Source organism: Lampetra planeri, chromosome 32 (genome assembly GCF_965212315.1).
Source record: "Lampetra planeri chromosome 32, kcLamPlan1.2.h2, whole genome shotgun sequence".
NCBI lineage: Eukaryota > Metazoa > Chordata > Hyperoartia > Petromyzontiformes > Petromyzontidae > Lampetra > Lampetra planeri.
Genome location: NC_136138.1, coordinates 4,921,063 through 4,934,312, shown reverse-complemented (window position 1 = coordinate 4,934,312; position 13,250 = coordinate 4,921,063). Strand labels below are relative to the sequence as shown.

Genomic DNA, 13,250 nt, shown 5'->3' with positions numbered 1-13,250 from the left:
TACTTCTACAGTATTCTCCACAACTACGCTGATGATTTTTTAAATGTACGTTTTAAAATCCTGTCGACCGGAAGTGCCTGGGAGTGATGGTCGTGGTCTATACTGTCAAGTAATACAAAATAGTTGCCTTTAATAAGTAGGTCATTATTCATAACTCTATTCAACAAAAATGATCAGAATCTTTTCCCCAAATATGTTATTCTCATCAGACTCCATAGTGTAAAGAAGTGCAGTCTTTAACTCTGATTATATTTATCCACTCTGTCTGGGACCCATGTTAAGTGCTATTATGAAGACTTGCCCAAAACGTTGCCGATTATGTGTTTACTTTAAAGGGCGAGCAGTGTTACTGACGAACGTGTTGAGTGTATTTGTGTTCGTTGTGTCAACCTAACAGTATCTCCATGTAGAGTAATTCATACGACATGGGACCTCCTTTGCCAGTATCAAAAGATGAGAATAGGTTTTCCCCTTTTTCTGGCAACAAAACAGGTGTTGAGATGTTAAAACACCAAACTGAAACCTTTTACGAGGAATCATTTCTGCATTAACCACAATACTTGTGGTCAGAATGATAATATATGCATTGTCTTTTAAACTGATTGGTCCACACCAGAGACAGCTTTCTTTTGAGCCTCGTCTCAAACGGTGTTATTAGACCAGAGGACGCCAAAAGGCGAACAGCAACGGACGAGGTGGGTGGGGTAACGGACGCTGGTGGGTGGGGTAACGGTCGAGGTGGGCGGGGGTAACGGACGCAGGTGGGCGGGGTAACGGTTGAGGTGGGCGGGGCAATGATCGAGGTGGGCGGGGTAACGGACGAGGTGGGCGGTGTAACGGACGCGGGTGGGCGGGGTAACGGTTGAGGTGGGCGAGGTAACGGACGCGGTGGGTGGTGTAACGGTTGAGGTGGGCGGGGCAATGATTGAGGTGGGCGGGGGTAACGGATGAGGTGGGCGGGGTAACGGACGCGGGTGGGCGGGGTAACGGTTGAGGTGGGCGGGGCAATGATCGAGGTGGGCGGGGTAACGGACGAGGTGGGCGAGGTAACGGACGAGGTGGGCGGAGTAACGGGTGAGTTGGGCGGGGCAATGATCGAGGTGGGCGGTGTAACTGACTATATAGGCGGGGTCAGGGGCGAGGTAGGCGGGGTCAGGGGCGAGGTAGGCGGGGTCAGGGGCGAGGTGGGCGGGGTCAGGGGCGAGGTGGGCGGGAGTAGCGGTGACTGGAGCCGGCTTCGCGGGAAATGGCGGCTGAATGCAACTGCGGCTCCGTGTTTCGAATGCAGCTGCCGGCTTGAAAACAAAACAACATACAAATAGAACCGAATAAAATAAACAAAAATGTGCAAAGGCTCGAGGAAAAAATGCAGCGCGCAACGGCGTTAAAATCGGGTTCCTAAAAAAATAAAACGGCAAAAAAAATCATAAATTTTCTCGATTTCATTTCAACTGCTGGTGAAGGAGACGAACAACCGGCGGCCGGCATGGAGGCCGCGGACGAGGTGGAGACACTGCGGGCCGAGGTGACCCGGCTGAGCCGCGAGCTGTCCGAGGCGAGCCGGGAGAAGGTGCAGGCTGCCGAGTACGGGCTGGCCGTGCTGGAGGAGCGGCAGACGGTGCAGGCGAGATACGACGAGTTGGAGGCCGAGCACGAAGCCATCCGACACGAGCTGCTGCACCTGCAGGAGGTGCGTATGGGCTGGGGAGAGGGGTGGACGGCGGTGGGTTGAGGGGATCCGATAGCAGCATCGGCATCATGAGCAGCAGTCGAAGAATCTGCAGAATCAGATGCTGCGTCAGGCAGCGGTATCAGCAGCAGCTGCAACAGAATTGGCAGTAGCAGAATTATGAGCAGAAGCAATATCAGGCATCGCTATTAGAAGCATCAGCGGAATTGGCAGAAACGGCATCATCAGCAGTAACAGCAGTCCTAGAATCGACGGCAGCAGTCCGTAGCATCAGCAGTATCGGTCACATCTGAGTTATCATCGGGCAGCAGCAGAATCAGCAGCAGAATCAGCAGCAGAATCAGCAGCAGAATCAGCAGCAGAATCAGCAGCAGAATCAGCAGCAGAATCAGCAGCAGAATCAGCAGCAGAATCAGCAGCAGAATCAGCAGCAGAATCAGTAGCAGAATTAGTAGCAGAATCAACAGTATAAGAAATTCACAGTAGCAGCAGCAGCATTCACATAACATCAGGAACAGCAGCAGCATCATCAGTTTAATCATCAGGATCATCACCAGTTTAATCAGCAGCACAGTTCCAGTTGAAATGGGCACTGCAGTATTATCAGCATCACCATAAGCATTGGCATTAATGATTACCTTGAACAGCAGCAATATCATGAAGGGTCATTATCACAGATGGCCATCGTTATTAGCAGCAGCAGCAGCATCGTTATTGAACATCATCATCGGCAGGAGCAGTATCAACATAAGAAATTACCATTAATAATAATCAATAAGTGTAAGCGTGTTCCTGAATGACAATCGTTCATCATCAGCAGCAGCAGAACCTTTACCAATGACTCGTCAGCATCATCATAATTGACCATCATCATTACCATATACAGTACGCTGACTACAATCAGCAGCATTATAAAAAAAATACTTCGATCATCATAATCGGCATCAACATGGATTACCATCATCGTTATTATCGTCATGAGTAGCAGCATTAATGGACAACATGAATGACTCACCACCACTATAATCATGAACAGCAGCAGTACTTTGATCACCACTTTTATCATCATCAGCATGATGATCATGATAAGTATTAATCAGCTTTTTTATTGCTATTATCAGCACCAGTGGGAACAATCATAATCTTGATCATCAGTAACCCGGTGGTCATTATTAACAAATCATCAGCAGCAGCTTGATCATCATTCATATGATGGGTGATGATGATAATGATCAGCAGCATTATAAGCATCATCAGCATCCGGCACCATCATCAGTTATGTAATAAGCATCATCTTATAAACAAACCTCCAAAGTTATCAGGCACCATCATTAATTCAGCACCCATAATCAGTCCCCATGGCGCTCTCTGATTGGTATAATTGCCAATAGCCCAAATGTAAACTTTAGATATTTAAGTTAACGTTGATTATTCTGAACTTTGTTCCAGCTGGAAAAGTCGCACGGGCCATAACAGCACTGTATATAGTACAACTCTTTTAACCCACTGTTTTTTTTGCCTCCAATCGATACGCAATCATTCCTATTTAGCTGATTCTTCCTGTAATCCATGATTCAAATTTGGCCGGAATTGGTTTCCCGGTAGTGTAAAAGTTCATAAAGTTTTGGCCCTTTCTGCGGCTAATAATAGTTCTTACCCACATCCACCAGATTCAGACTATTTATTCGCGTTTATCTGTGGATATTCAGGTTTGTGGGAGACGCCAACAAGAGGGTCCATAGTTGTCCTTTACATGGGCCAGACAGACCTTAGCTGAGTACCATTGACTAGATTCAGACAATACCAATGCAAATGTTTTTGAGCTGTTATGTAATCTCGTTTAAAATGTACATTTTAATTGTACATGTAATTTACATTTTAAATAGGTTTTCTCTTTTTTTGTATCCACCAAGGAGACGGAACAATGACATCAGCTCGTATGGGCTGATGTCATCGTTAAACTTCTGCGAACCAACAGTCCCTAGATTGTTGCATCACGGGATATTGAGAGATGGTGGCAGCTTGGGGAGGGGCCTTCATCCAGCAGTGGATTGACCGTGGCTGATGATTAAACATTCTTTGGTGATGTTGCTGCGTTGGCACTGGTGCACAAGCACAATGAGTAACAACGAACACACCGCATTGGTCAGCAACACTGTGTGGCCTTAAAAGGAAAATACATAATAGGCGACATTTTGGCCAATGGCCCTTCATAGCACATGAAGAGAACGTACAGTCAAGGGTGGATAGTAAAGAGTTGGAGACTGCACTTTACCTCATTGAGCCTGATGAGAATTACTTTTAAAAAATGAAATGTCAGAATTTTAAAAAATGTAATTCTCATTTCTAATGGTGATTGCTTTGATTTGTTGAGGTTGATTGTCCCGCTATTTGCAGTATGTTTTTTTATGAGTCTGGTTATTTCTTCAAAAATGAACTGTAAGTCTCAACGTAATCGGACCTGGTTTAATATTTGCTGGAGCAGTTGCACAATGGTTAGTGCAATTGCGCTTCGAACCCCGATGCCTGAGTGTGATTGCAGCCCAGCTAACACCAGTGGCGAGTGATGTCTGAACCATTTCTGGCCACCTCACCTCTCCAAACTCGCACTGACCAGCGTGGTGAAGTATGGTCAAGTAACCCCCATGGCCAAAAGGCGTAGTGGGAAGACTTTCATCCATTCGTGATCTGTGAAAAAAAGCTTCATAGCTCATCGGATTCCTCCTGCAGAAAGATCCCGATGAAGAGCTGTGAATTGTAAAGCGTTACTCAGTTGATGAATCTGACTTTGGATGACTGCACACCCAATTAGCCTCTTATCGCATGAATTACACGTAAAAGTAAAAAAAAACACCGGTGGGTGTGTTTAGTGGGGGCGGAGCGCTCTGCCGTGGCGCTACAAGGTGGCACAGACGTTTGTTCTTATCGAACGGAACCGTTAAGACAGCCGCCGAGAGCCCTCGCCGCGGCGATTGACGTCATGCTCGGCCAATGAGCGCGAGCGCGTTGCATCTGCGAACCAAGAGTTCCCAGGAAGGTGACTGGCACCTCCCGATTGTCTGGATTTGTGTACCCATTTATACTGCTATAGGCCAGAAGACTTAAGAAACTTTGCACCATTGTTTAAATGAAATGCGCACGATCGACAAATCCTGGCCTGGCAGCCAGCTAGCTACTCAATGTGTATAATTAACTTTTAGGAACAAAGGAACTTGCAGAGTTACAAATTCGTTTTAGGATGGTGTTGCATAGAACGTTTGACCTGTAACAATTTTTCCATAAGCGGGAGAAACCCTGGGATATTCGACGGAACCTTGCACTGCTGGGCGGACAACAACAATAATTTGCTGTTCAGAAATCCATCCAGAAACCTACTCTGTGTTGCCTACTCCAGGCATTGCCATGCTGCTCTTCCTTGAAGTGGCTGTTTAGTGTTTATAGTGTCTCAAGTGGGTGTGTGTGTGTGTGCACGTGCGCGTCTTACCTGGTCTGTCGCTCCGCACGAAGCTTCAGGTCTTCTTGGCCACGGTCATTCCCTCCCTTCTCTACGCTTGCGAAACGTGGACCCCCCTAATGGAGCAACTTCACTGGTTAGAAACATTTAGGCTGGCCTGCCTACGATCCATCCTGGGTATAACCAGGCTGTATTGTGTGAGGAGCTCACAAATCCTTCAAAGATCTGGGCAAAGTCCCATCGGTGAGCACTTCACGTGGCCTCAAGGTGCACATGGCCTGGCACAAGCGTCGTGGTGACGTCACCGCCACTTAGTGGCGAATGGCGGTTGTTGTTGTGTCTTATCAGCGAAGACAAAGAATGGGGAGGGTGGCGCGGTAGTACTGTGGTTTTGACTGCACCACTTCTCATCTACTGGGCATCTGTGAGAAAGAGCTTTATTGCTCATCGGATTCCTCCAGTATAAATAAATATTGTGATTGTGAGTCAGCGCACTGCTACGAACGTGACGAACAAAGTTGGATTCTTGCTCGCAGTCAACATCGGTGACAAATATCTAAACAGGTCCTTGGTCTCCCCGAGGTCAACTCAGCCTTAATTTAGTACACTGGGGAGACAAATATGGCCAGATGTGGTATTTGCCATTCCGGGCTTCATAGGTGCTTGCTAATAGCACTTATCCAAACAGTCTGTTCAGGCTATTTTGTGTTATCAGCTGTCTCAACAGTTACATAGGCGTTGGCATTCACTCATCCCTGGCCAATCATTTGTGCATCCAGCCAAGGTGTGTGGCTCTATACAATCGGCCATTTATATTTCCAGCCCAATGTATGGGAGTTTCTCATTTGGCCAGCCATCTGTGTGCTAACCACAAATATGGCCATGTCATTTATATGCTAGCCGTCTTGTCCACATGTATATTAATGTGGCTACCCAACTATACCCTAGCCATTAATATGGCTTGCCATCTGTACGTCTAGCTGCTTGCATGGTTAGCCACTGGCTGCCCGTGCACCTCGGCGAGCACTTGCATGGCTGGCCATTGCCTTTCCCTCCAAACAATCTGGCATCAGTGTGACAGGTCATACGCAGCACTCCTGACGAACAGTGTTTGTCCGGCCAGCTGCTCATGTGATGGGACTCACCCCCCCCCATCATCCTCCTTTCCTCATGCTCGCCTTTGTGGTGGAGAGGAACCGCCCTTGCGCTATCCCATGAGTATTCTCGCCCATGGACGGAAGAACGGGCGTGTGGACGAGCGAGAGGGCGGGCGGGTGTGCGGGTGTGCTAGTGGGATCCGCCCAGGCCCCGTTAGCCGCTTTGTGTGTGCGTCACGGCCAAAAATACAACGGCGCGTTTGTGTCCGTGGATGCGTGGAGAATCAAAGATGGACGAGCAGAGGCTACCCCCTCCGCTATTATCTCGATGGCTTTAGGGTCACGGATACCGAGCGCGGATTCTGCTGGGACACGGAGGAGCCACAGTTTTTTCTCATTTTTATCCTGAGTTCCACAGTGGCCGTTTGTTAAGTGTTTGAGTTATTTTCTAAAGTTCACTTCCATTGGTTGTCATAACTCATCGTCAGCAAATCTGAGCTTGTTCATAATCTGAGATGATGACGACGATCACGAGGATGAAATAACGGAGCTGTGAACCTAGTGGCAGTGCCGGCACAGGGTTTTTGAAGCGCCAGTCCTCACGTCACACCTCCGTGCGGGATTTGGTGTTTCCCAGTCGGTGTTTGTGTGTGACTTGTCAGGTTAGAGTGTATTTGACTGGGGAGGGGTGTTGGTCGATGAGGGATTGAAGGCGCACCATGACCATTAATGCACGCGGAATCAGCGTCATCGCAACGAGCTCTGCAGTTGTAAGCGCCAGGGTGTGATAGCCAGGGGATGAGATTGTTGACCGAATGGGAGCCAAAGGAGGACAAGCGTACAAGAATGTGACCGCCACGGAGATGGAGCGATGAGATCAGTTCTTTTGCATGAGTGGGATGGGTAATTCTGCCACGCGACCTTTGAGGTTGGGGACGGCGTGAGGAGGCCTTCATCCAACAGTGGTTAGACAATGGCTGATGACGATGGTGAAGTCTACCTAATTGAATATCTTGAGCATAGGAATCGATATTAACGTATTGAATAGTCGTACCCCTAATGGTGATGCATGCCTAAGGCCAGGTCCCCACACCTGATTGATTATTCGCGGAACCAAAATCGCTCTTGAAATTGCACAAATTATCTGCTTTGTCCACATCTGTGCAGGTAGTCGTGTAACTAAGAAATAAAACGGTATATTGCACGTGATGAAGCACGTCACTACACATTGTCGACAATGTGGCACCGTGGCCCCGTGCCAAACCGTGAAGACCTTGGCAATCATCGCTCCTGTAATCGGAAACGTTTTGGAAAGCACGACCCTTCCCGCAACCTCGCGGCATGTGGCGTCTTGCTCTTTGGGATCAATAGCAAATCTGACAATGACCTTCACTTTTTTTGCAAACGTGCATGGGTAATGCGCCCCGCTCTCGTCAATTATGCATGCTACCTTTTCCGTGCGCTCTTAAAGTGCTGCACGCATTCCCGCTGAGATGACGCCTATCTAAGAGACGGCCACCTTGGTGCAATCCGTTGTTGCGCAATCATCAAGCTGGGTCCGTTAATTGTTGTGGTGTTGAAAGGTTATGCAACGGCTCCTAGTTAGCCCATTAACACCATGTTCTCTGGATTATAAGATGCCTCAAAGTAGGATGCACGCCCCAAACTTGCGCCCGGTGTCACAAAAGTTATAAAACATCTGGTCGAACACACACACACCAGATTGTAAGACACACTCTCAACTTTGGATTTAAAACACGGGGTAAGACATTAGTCTCATGATCAAGAGAGTACAGTAAGCGTGTTGATGCCAATGTATAAATCTCGTGTAGCGTGGGGGCACACTTGATTATAAGGAAGTCTGTGTTGACTTGGCCGATGACGAAATCACTCAGAGTAGCGCTTGATCTTTTCAGATCTCAGAAGCTATGCGGGTTTGAGCCTGGATAGTGTTTTTACGGGTGACCACCATGCACAAACAGGTTGTCATCAGCAGCTTTGGGACTGCGTCGTGGTTTGCAGTACAGCCATTCTTGTACTGTACTTCTATGTTCCAGTGTTTATGCTGCCCGCCCTCACCAACCCGCACTGACCGTCAGTGCGGTGATGTCAAATAACTTCCACGACCCACGCAGGGTTTGGGAGTGACCCTGATCTAGCCGTGCATTGTCACAAGGGCCACGCTCCCCTAAACCTGGAATACATTGCGGTCACCCATCCAAGCGCTATCCAGGCTTAACCCCGCTTAATTTGCGAGATCCGACGGGGTCACAGACTGAAGGTTGAATCATTGCGCGCCGCCCAGTACAGTTTTTGAGTGAATTAAACGCGGCGGAGGTTAAGGTTGGCGCTGTGCGATTAGCACGTCACGGCTGCTTTACACGCAGCCTCTGCCTTACTCTAACGCCGGGTTTGAATCGCTGCCAGCGTCGAATCGCGTTCCGTGTGCCACTGCCGGCGGCATTGTTGCCTTGTATGTTATGCTGGGATTTTCAATCATATATTAGTTGTTTGGAAATGGGGTGCTGGGCGGGGGAAGGGAAGTCATGTCGATTGTTTACATATTTGTTTGCGCAAGCAAGACTGAATTCTTGGCACCACTGCCATACAGACCTGGGGTCAGTTACGATTAAAAAGCAGTTTCTGCCTGTGGGGCAACAGTGGTCTGTGTTTCGCCTGTTTAAAAAACAAAAGTGTAGTCCGCAATTATCTTGCAATTGCGCTATCAGTGTCACATTATGAGACCTCAAAAATTCCCATTGCGAGCTCTCACTGGAAAACGTGTGACACTGCTGTTGGCAGTGATGCACGAGCACAGATAACAATGGTTCTGCACATTCGGGCAACAGCACTGGTCTAAAATAAAATGTATCGTTAATTTTTTCGGGCAATGGCCCTTTTTCCAGGCGAAGAGATCAAAATGTGGTTGATTACCTTGTGCGAGAGAATGGCCTCGAGAAGTTGAATCGACAGAACTACTGCCGAGTTCTCCTTCGTGTGGCTCTCATGCTTTTTTGGGCGGTGCGTCTGACCACACGAAGCAGGTGGTGCACCTAATCCGCAAGCTCTGCTTTCGAGGCGCTTGTTACATGGCAATCAAACCTAGTCCGCGGCTGCAGTATGCAGAATTAATCGAAAAACTAAATTCAATGATGACTTATTGTTCCATTTTAATTTGTGCAGTCATGCAACCCAAACTATGGACCATACAGTAAAGCACTAGTCTGTGCTCCGTCAACGGAGGAGAAATAGCAAGACTACACAAACTCCTTCCTGAAGTCCTCTCATCGTGGCTAACAGACCTCGACATTCTCATGTAGCTCCGGAACATATTGATGCTATCATGTACAAAAATAGACAAGAGCTTGTGAACCCATTTTAATCGCAGGTGGCTGGCTGACACCAATTTAAACCCCAGGATTTTTGGTGGTGCTGTCTCAGACCCTGACCCAGGCCCATCTCTGTACTTGCTTGTTTAAATTCCAGCAATCTCCAAAAAATAATATTCCTTTGTACATGATGGAGCATTTTACTCCCAGACGACCTCAAACACTATGCCAAGCTTGCTGTGCCACCAGGAGCCATTTGTCTAAACTCCGGGCATTTTTACTTAAGCATATTGATCACGCGCATGCAATGATGTCATATTTTCAGCACACAAGATTTTTTTTGCATAAATATTTCTAATCTCGGCTCCGTATCGAATCTCACTGGCGCGATATGCGATTGCGATGCAGATCACTTTAAATCGTTTGTGGGTGATACCAAGCCCTTGCTATTTCATTATATACGATGGCTCTAAACTTCCTGTCATATTGACGCTTTGAAAGTATTCACCCGCCCACGACAAACGCTGGCAGATTTCGCTCGGCCCGGCGGTTTGAGCGCCGGCCAGAGATACTGTACCGATGGAGACTATTTCCAGCAGCGCACAAGTGCATACGATAGACAAACCCAAAAAATAAATGGTTATTTCATATTTATTTAAAGATGCAGCGTAATGCGAATCGCAGGCTGCCCGGTCAACGACAGCGGTGCAATTAGGACATAACTCACTGTGCGGCGCTTCTGCTGCTGGTGTTGTATAGCACTTAAGGGAATCTCGGGGGAGGGCCCTGCATTACGGGTTTGGCGTTGGGAGCATCGCGATTGACCAAATGTCGAGGATGGGATTTGCAGCCCTGCATCATGTTCACATCCTCGCTATGGCCGTCTGGGGTGGTAGTGGTCAGTGGGGTGATGGTGCAGTTCGATTACTGTACAACACAATGTGGATATCGGTAGTGTCTAAATGCCAACGCATTCCTAGACGCTGTGCTGAAACATTGGGGCTGTTTATATTATATGTACAGAGACACAGTCGTAGGTCTCGGTGTCTATGATAGTCTGTGTGAGTCATTATCGGTCTCTGCAAGTCCGTAGGATTCTGTGGGAGCTTATGGATCTATCTCTGTGCGACTCGGTACAATACAACACAATGCGGATATATGTATAGCGTCTGAATGCGACCACATCTTAAAATGCTGTGCAGAAAGAGCGGCCATATTTTATAGAGAGAGAAGCAGTCGGGCATAGGGGGAGGAGAAGAGAAAGGTATTGAGACTGGATTTGAACACTTGCCGGGGGTCGACAGCATAGATGGCTGGGGGATGGGAGTTACAGACTACGAGGCAGAGGTCGCAAACGGGTTTTGATTCCGTACCCGTACCCGGCCGCACCAGGGATGCAAACGGGTACCCGGCCGGGTACGGGTTACCCGTAACCTACCCGATACCCGGCCGGGTATGGGTAGGGTACGGGTATCGGGTACCCGATTGCAACCTCTGGGATGAAGCCATGTTGCAGGCGTGGGTGGATTGATTCTAGGAACTTGAATTGTGAGAAGAGACAAGACGTTGGGAAATGAGTGACAAACGGTTACTCACCAGTGACTCACGGCCTACCCGTACCCGGCCGCACCAGGGTCACAAACGGGTACCCGTACCCGGCCAGGTACGGGTAGCCGGGTATTGGGTAGGGTACGGGTATCGGGTACCCGATTGCGACCTCTGGTACGAGGGCACCAGAGGAGAAATAATAATTAAATTTTATCTCAGCCTTACATTGGATGTTTGTCCAATTCCTTATTAGGTGGATAATTTTGACTTAAAGCTTCCGTGACTGCAGGAATTCATATTCTTTGGGTCTTTCGGTAAAGCCACGTAGATATAAAAAATAATAAAAATATCACGACGTTTCAATCGCAACACAAGCAATCGTCATTAGGTGAAAAAAATAGCGAGAGAGCTGCTGAGGCAGGATGTTATAAAGGTTTGATTTGGGTGTAGCCCAAGGGTCACAAGCGAAGTGGGCGGGGCTAGAGATTAAATTTGCATGTAAATGTAAGATCGGAGTGCTGAGCGACCTCCAATGTTGTTCTTTATGATGCGGTAGGGACACCAGAGTACCCACAGAGAACCCAACAGGCATACAGTCAGAGATCGCCAAAGATCTTGCTTGCCACGTCATAGCAAACTGACAGCTCAGCATATTTGGTTGTTTCGTAATTCTGCATAATCCAGAGGTGGCTTGGTGGCTCTGGGGTGACGGACATTGAGCCGCTACCACTGAGATCTCATGGTTTTAATCTGGGGTTCAGTCACCACCCCGTGATGAAACCTTAATTCTCCAGTGCAGCAAGTCGATGGTCTCAGCCCATTTCACCAATGACTGCACGTAAAAAAAACCCATGTGAAATTATATTTTCCAGTTTCCACTAATTTTTCCGTTGCAATGGCATTTCACATCGTTCCAGAAAGTGTTATGTTTTAATTATAATTGCTTCAGGCAAGTGCGAATGGAGGTCCCTGCAGTGTGGAGGTAAGCCCTCGCCATATATGGGCTCCCGGATGCACAGGGCAGTAATTTGATGACTGTGCTGTTTCGATGATTCCTAATGAGGACGAAATCGGGTCTTATGGTTGTCTATTTGTTTCACTGCTGTCGGTTTGCATGGCCAGACTTGGAACACTTTTTAAGTTGGTGTTTGAGAAAATTATATGGCCTCATGTTCATCTGTTGGTGATCTTCACTGATCAAAGCCACGGAAGGAATTGTCTGTCTTCCGAACGCAGTGTCCCAGCTCGAGCACAGACAGCTGTTGGTCAGCTGTTTGGTGGAATTCCTCACTTAAGCTCATTCTTATCTGTGTCCGTACATAGACGCACACGCCATGTGTTTACCAGAAACGCTTGGGCGTGTGACTTGCAGTGTATTTTCTTTTTACTGAAAGAAAATATCCAGCAGATCAGAGTTGAGGTGGTACCACTGAGATCCTGGGTTCTAATCCAGGTTTTGATCACCTCCAATTACACCAGGTTATCGCGTGTGGAGATTTGACGGTGCACTTCATTTGGCTAACGTCCAGTTGTGATAATTAAAACACTGTACTGACTGTCATGTGATGAACATCATTCATATCTGCAGAGAAAGTGCTTCCCTCTATGTTAGAGAACCAAAGACCGTTTTAAGGGATTTCAGAGGTGGCTCTGTGATATCCAGTTCCATGGGCCATTCTTTAACACGCAGGGTAACATTTCTCTGCGATATTTCCAAATAGACATGTCGTTCCGTGACACGGCGCCAATAGCACACAATCAGGATAAATTTGGGTGGGGAAATGACAATCTATATTTATAAAAAAATATCCCCGATCGAAGGAACATTTTGGTGTCTTCGCTTTTTTCCTGAAAGCGTCTTTGCGGTGGTTAAAATTGTGGCTGACGAATCCGCGGTCCAAGTGCGGCTTGGCGATTTGAATATTTAATGTGATGGATGAGCGCTGCCAAAAACACTATCCTTTATTTTCGACGCGTTGTTATTACCTCGCCGGCAAGGTGAGCGAGCGAGTCGGCGAGTGGCTGTTGGATTTTTCAACCACTAAGTCAATTAGGTCCCGAATGCAGCAATGCGGTGTATTTTGCACTGTGTGCATTGCGATATATGCGATATGTTGAGGATGTGAAGAGCC

General features: G+C 47.6%; 1 protein-coding gene across 1 annotated transcript in view; it reads left to right on the top strand.

The window, feature by feature from the left end:
* The first annotated feature begins 1,213 nt into the window (after positions 1 to 1,213).
* Positions 1,214 to 13,250, top strand: part of LOC144729358 (protein bicaudal D homolog 2-like) — a 56,433-nt gene continuing 44,396 nt past the window's right edge. Inside the window, exon 1 of the mRNA XM_078609563.1 lies at positions 1,214 to 1,690. Coding sequence (XP_078465689.1) covers positions 1,487 to 1,690 — 204 coding nt within the window. The 5' untranslated portion in view covers positions 1,214 to 1,486. The remainder of the gene's footprint in view (positions 1,691 to 13,250) is intronic.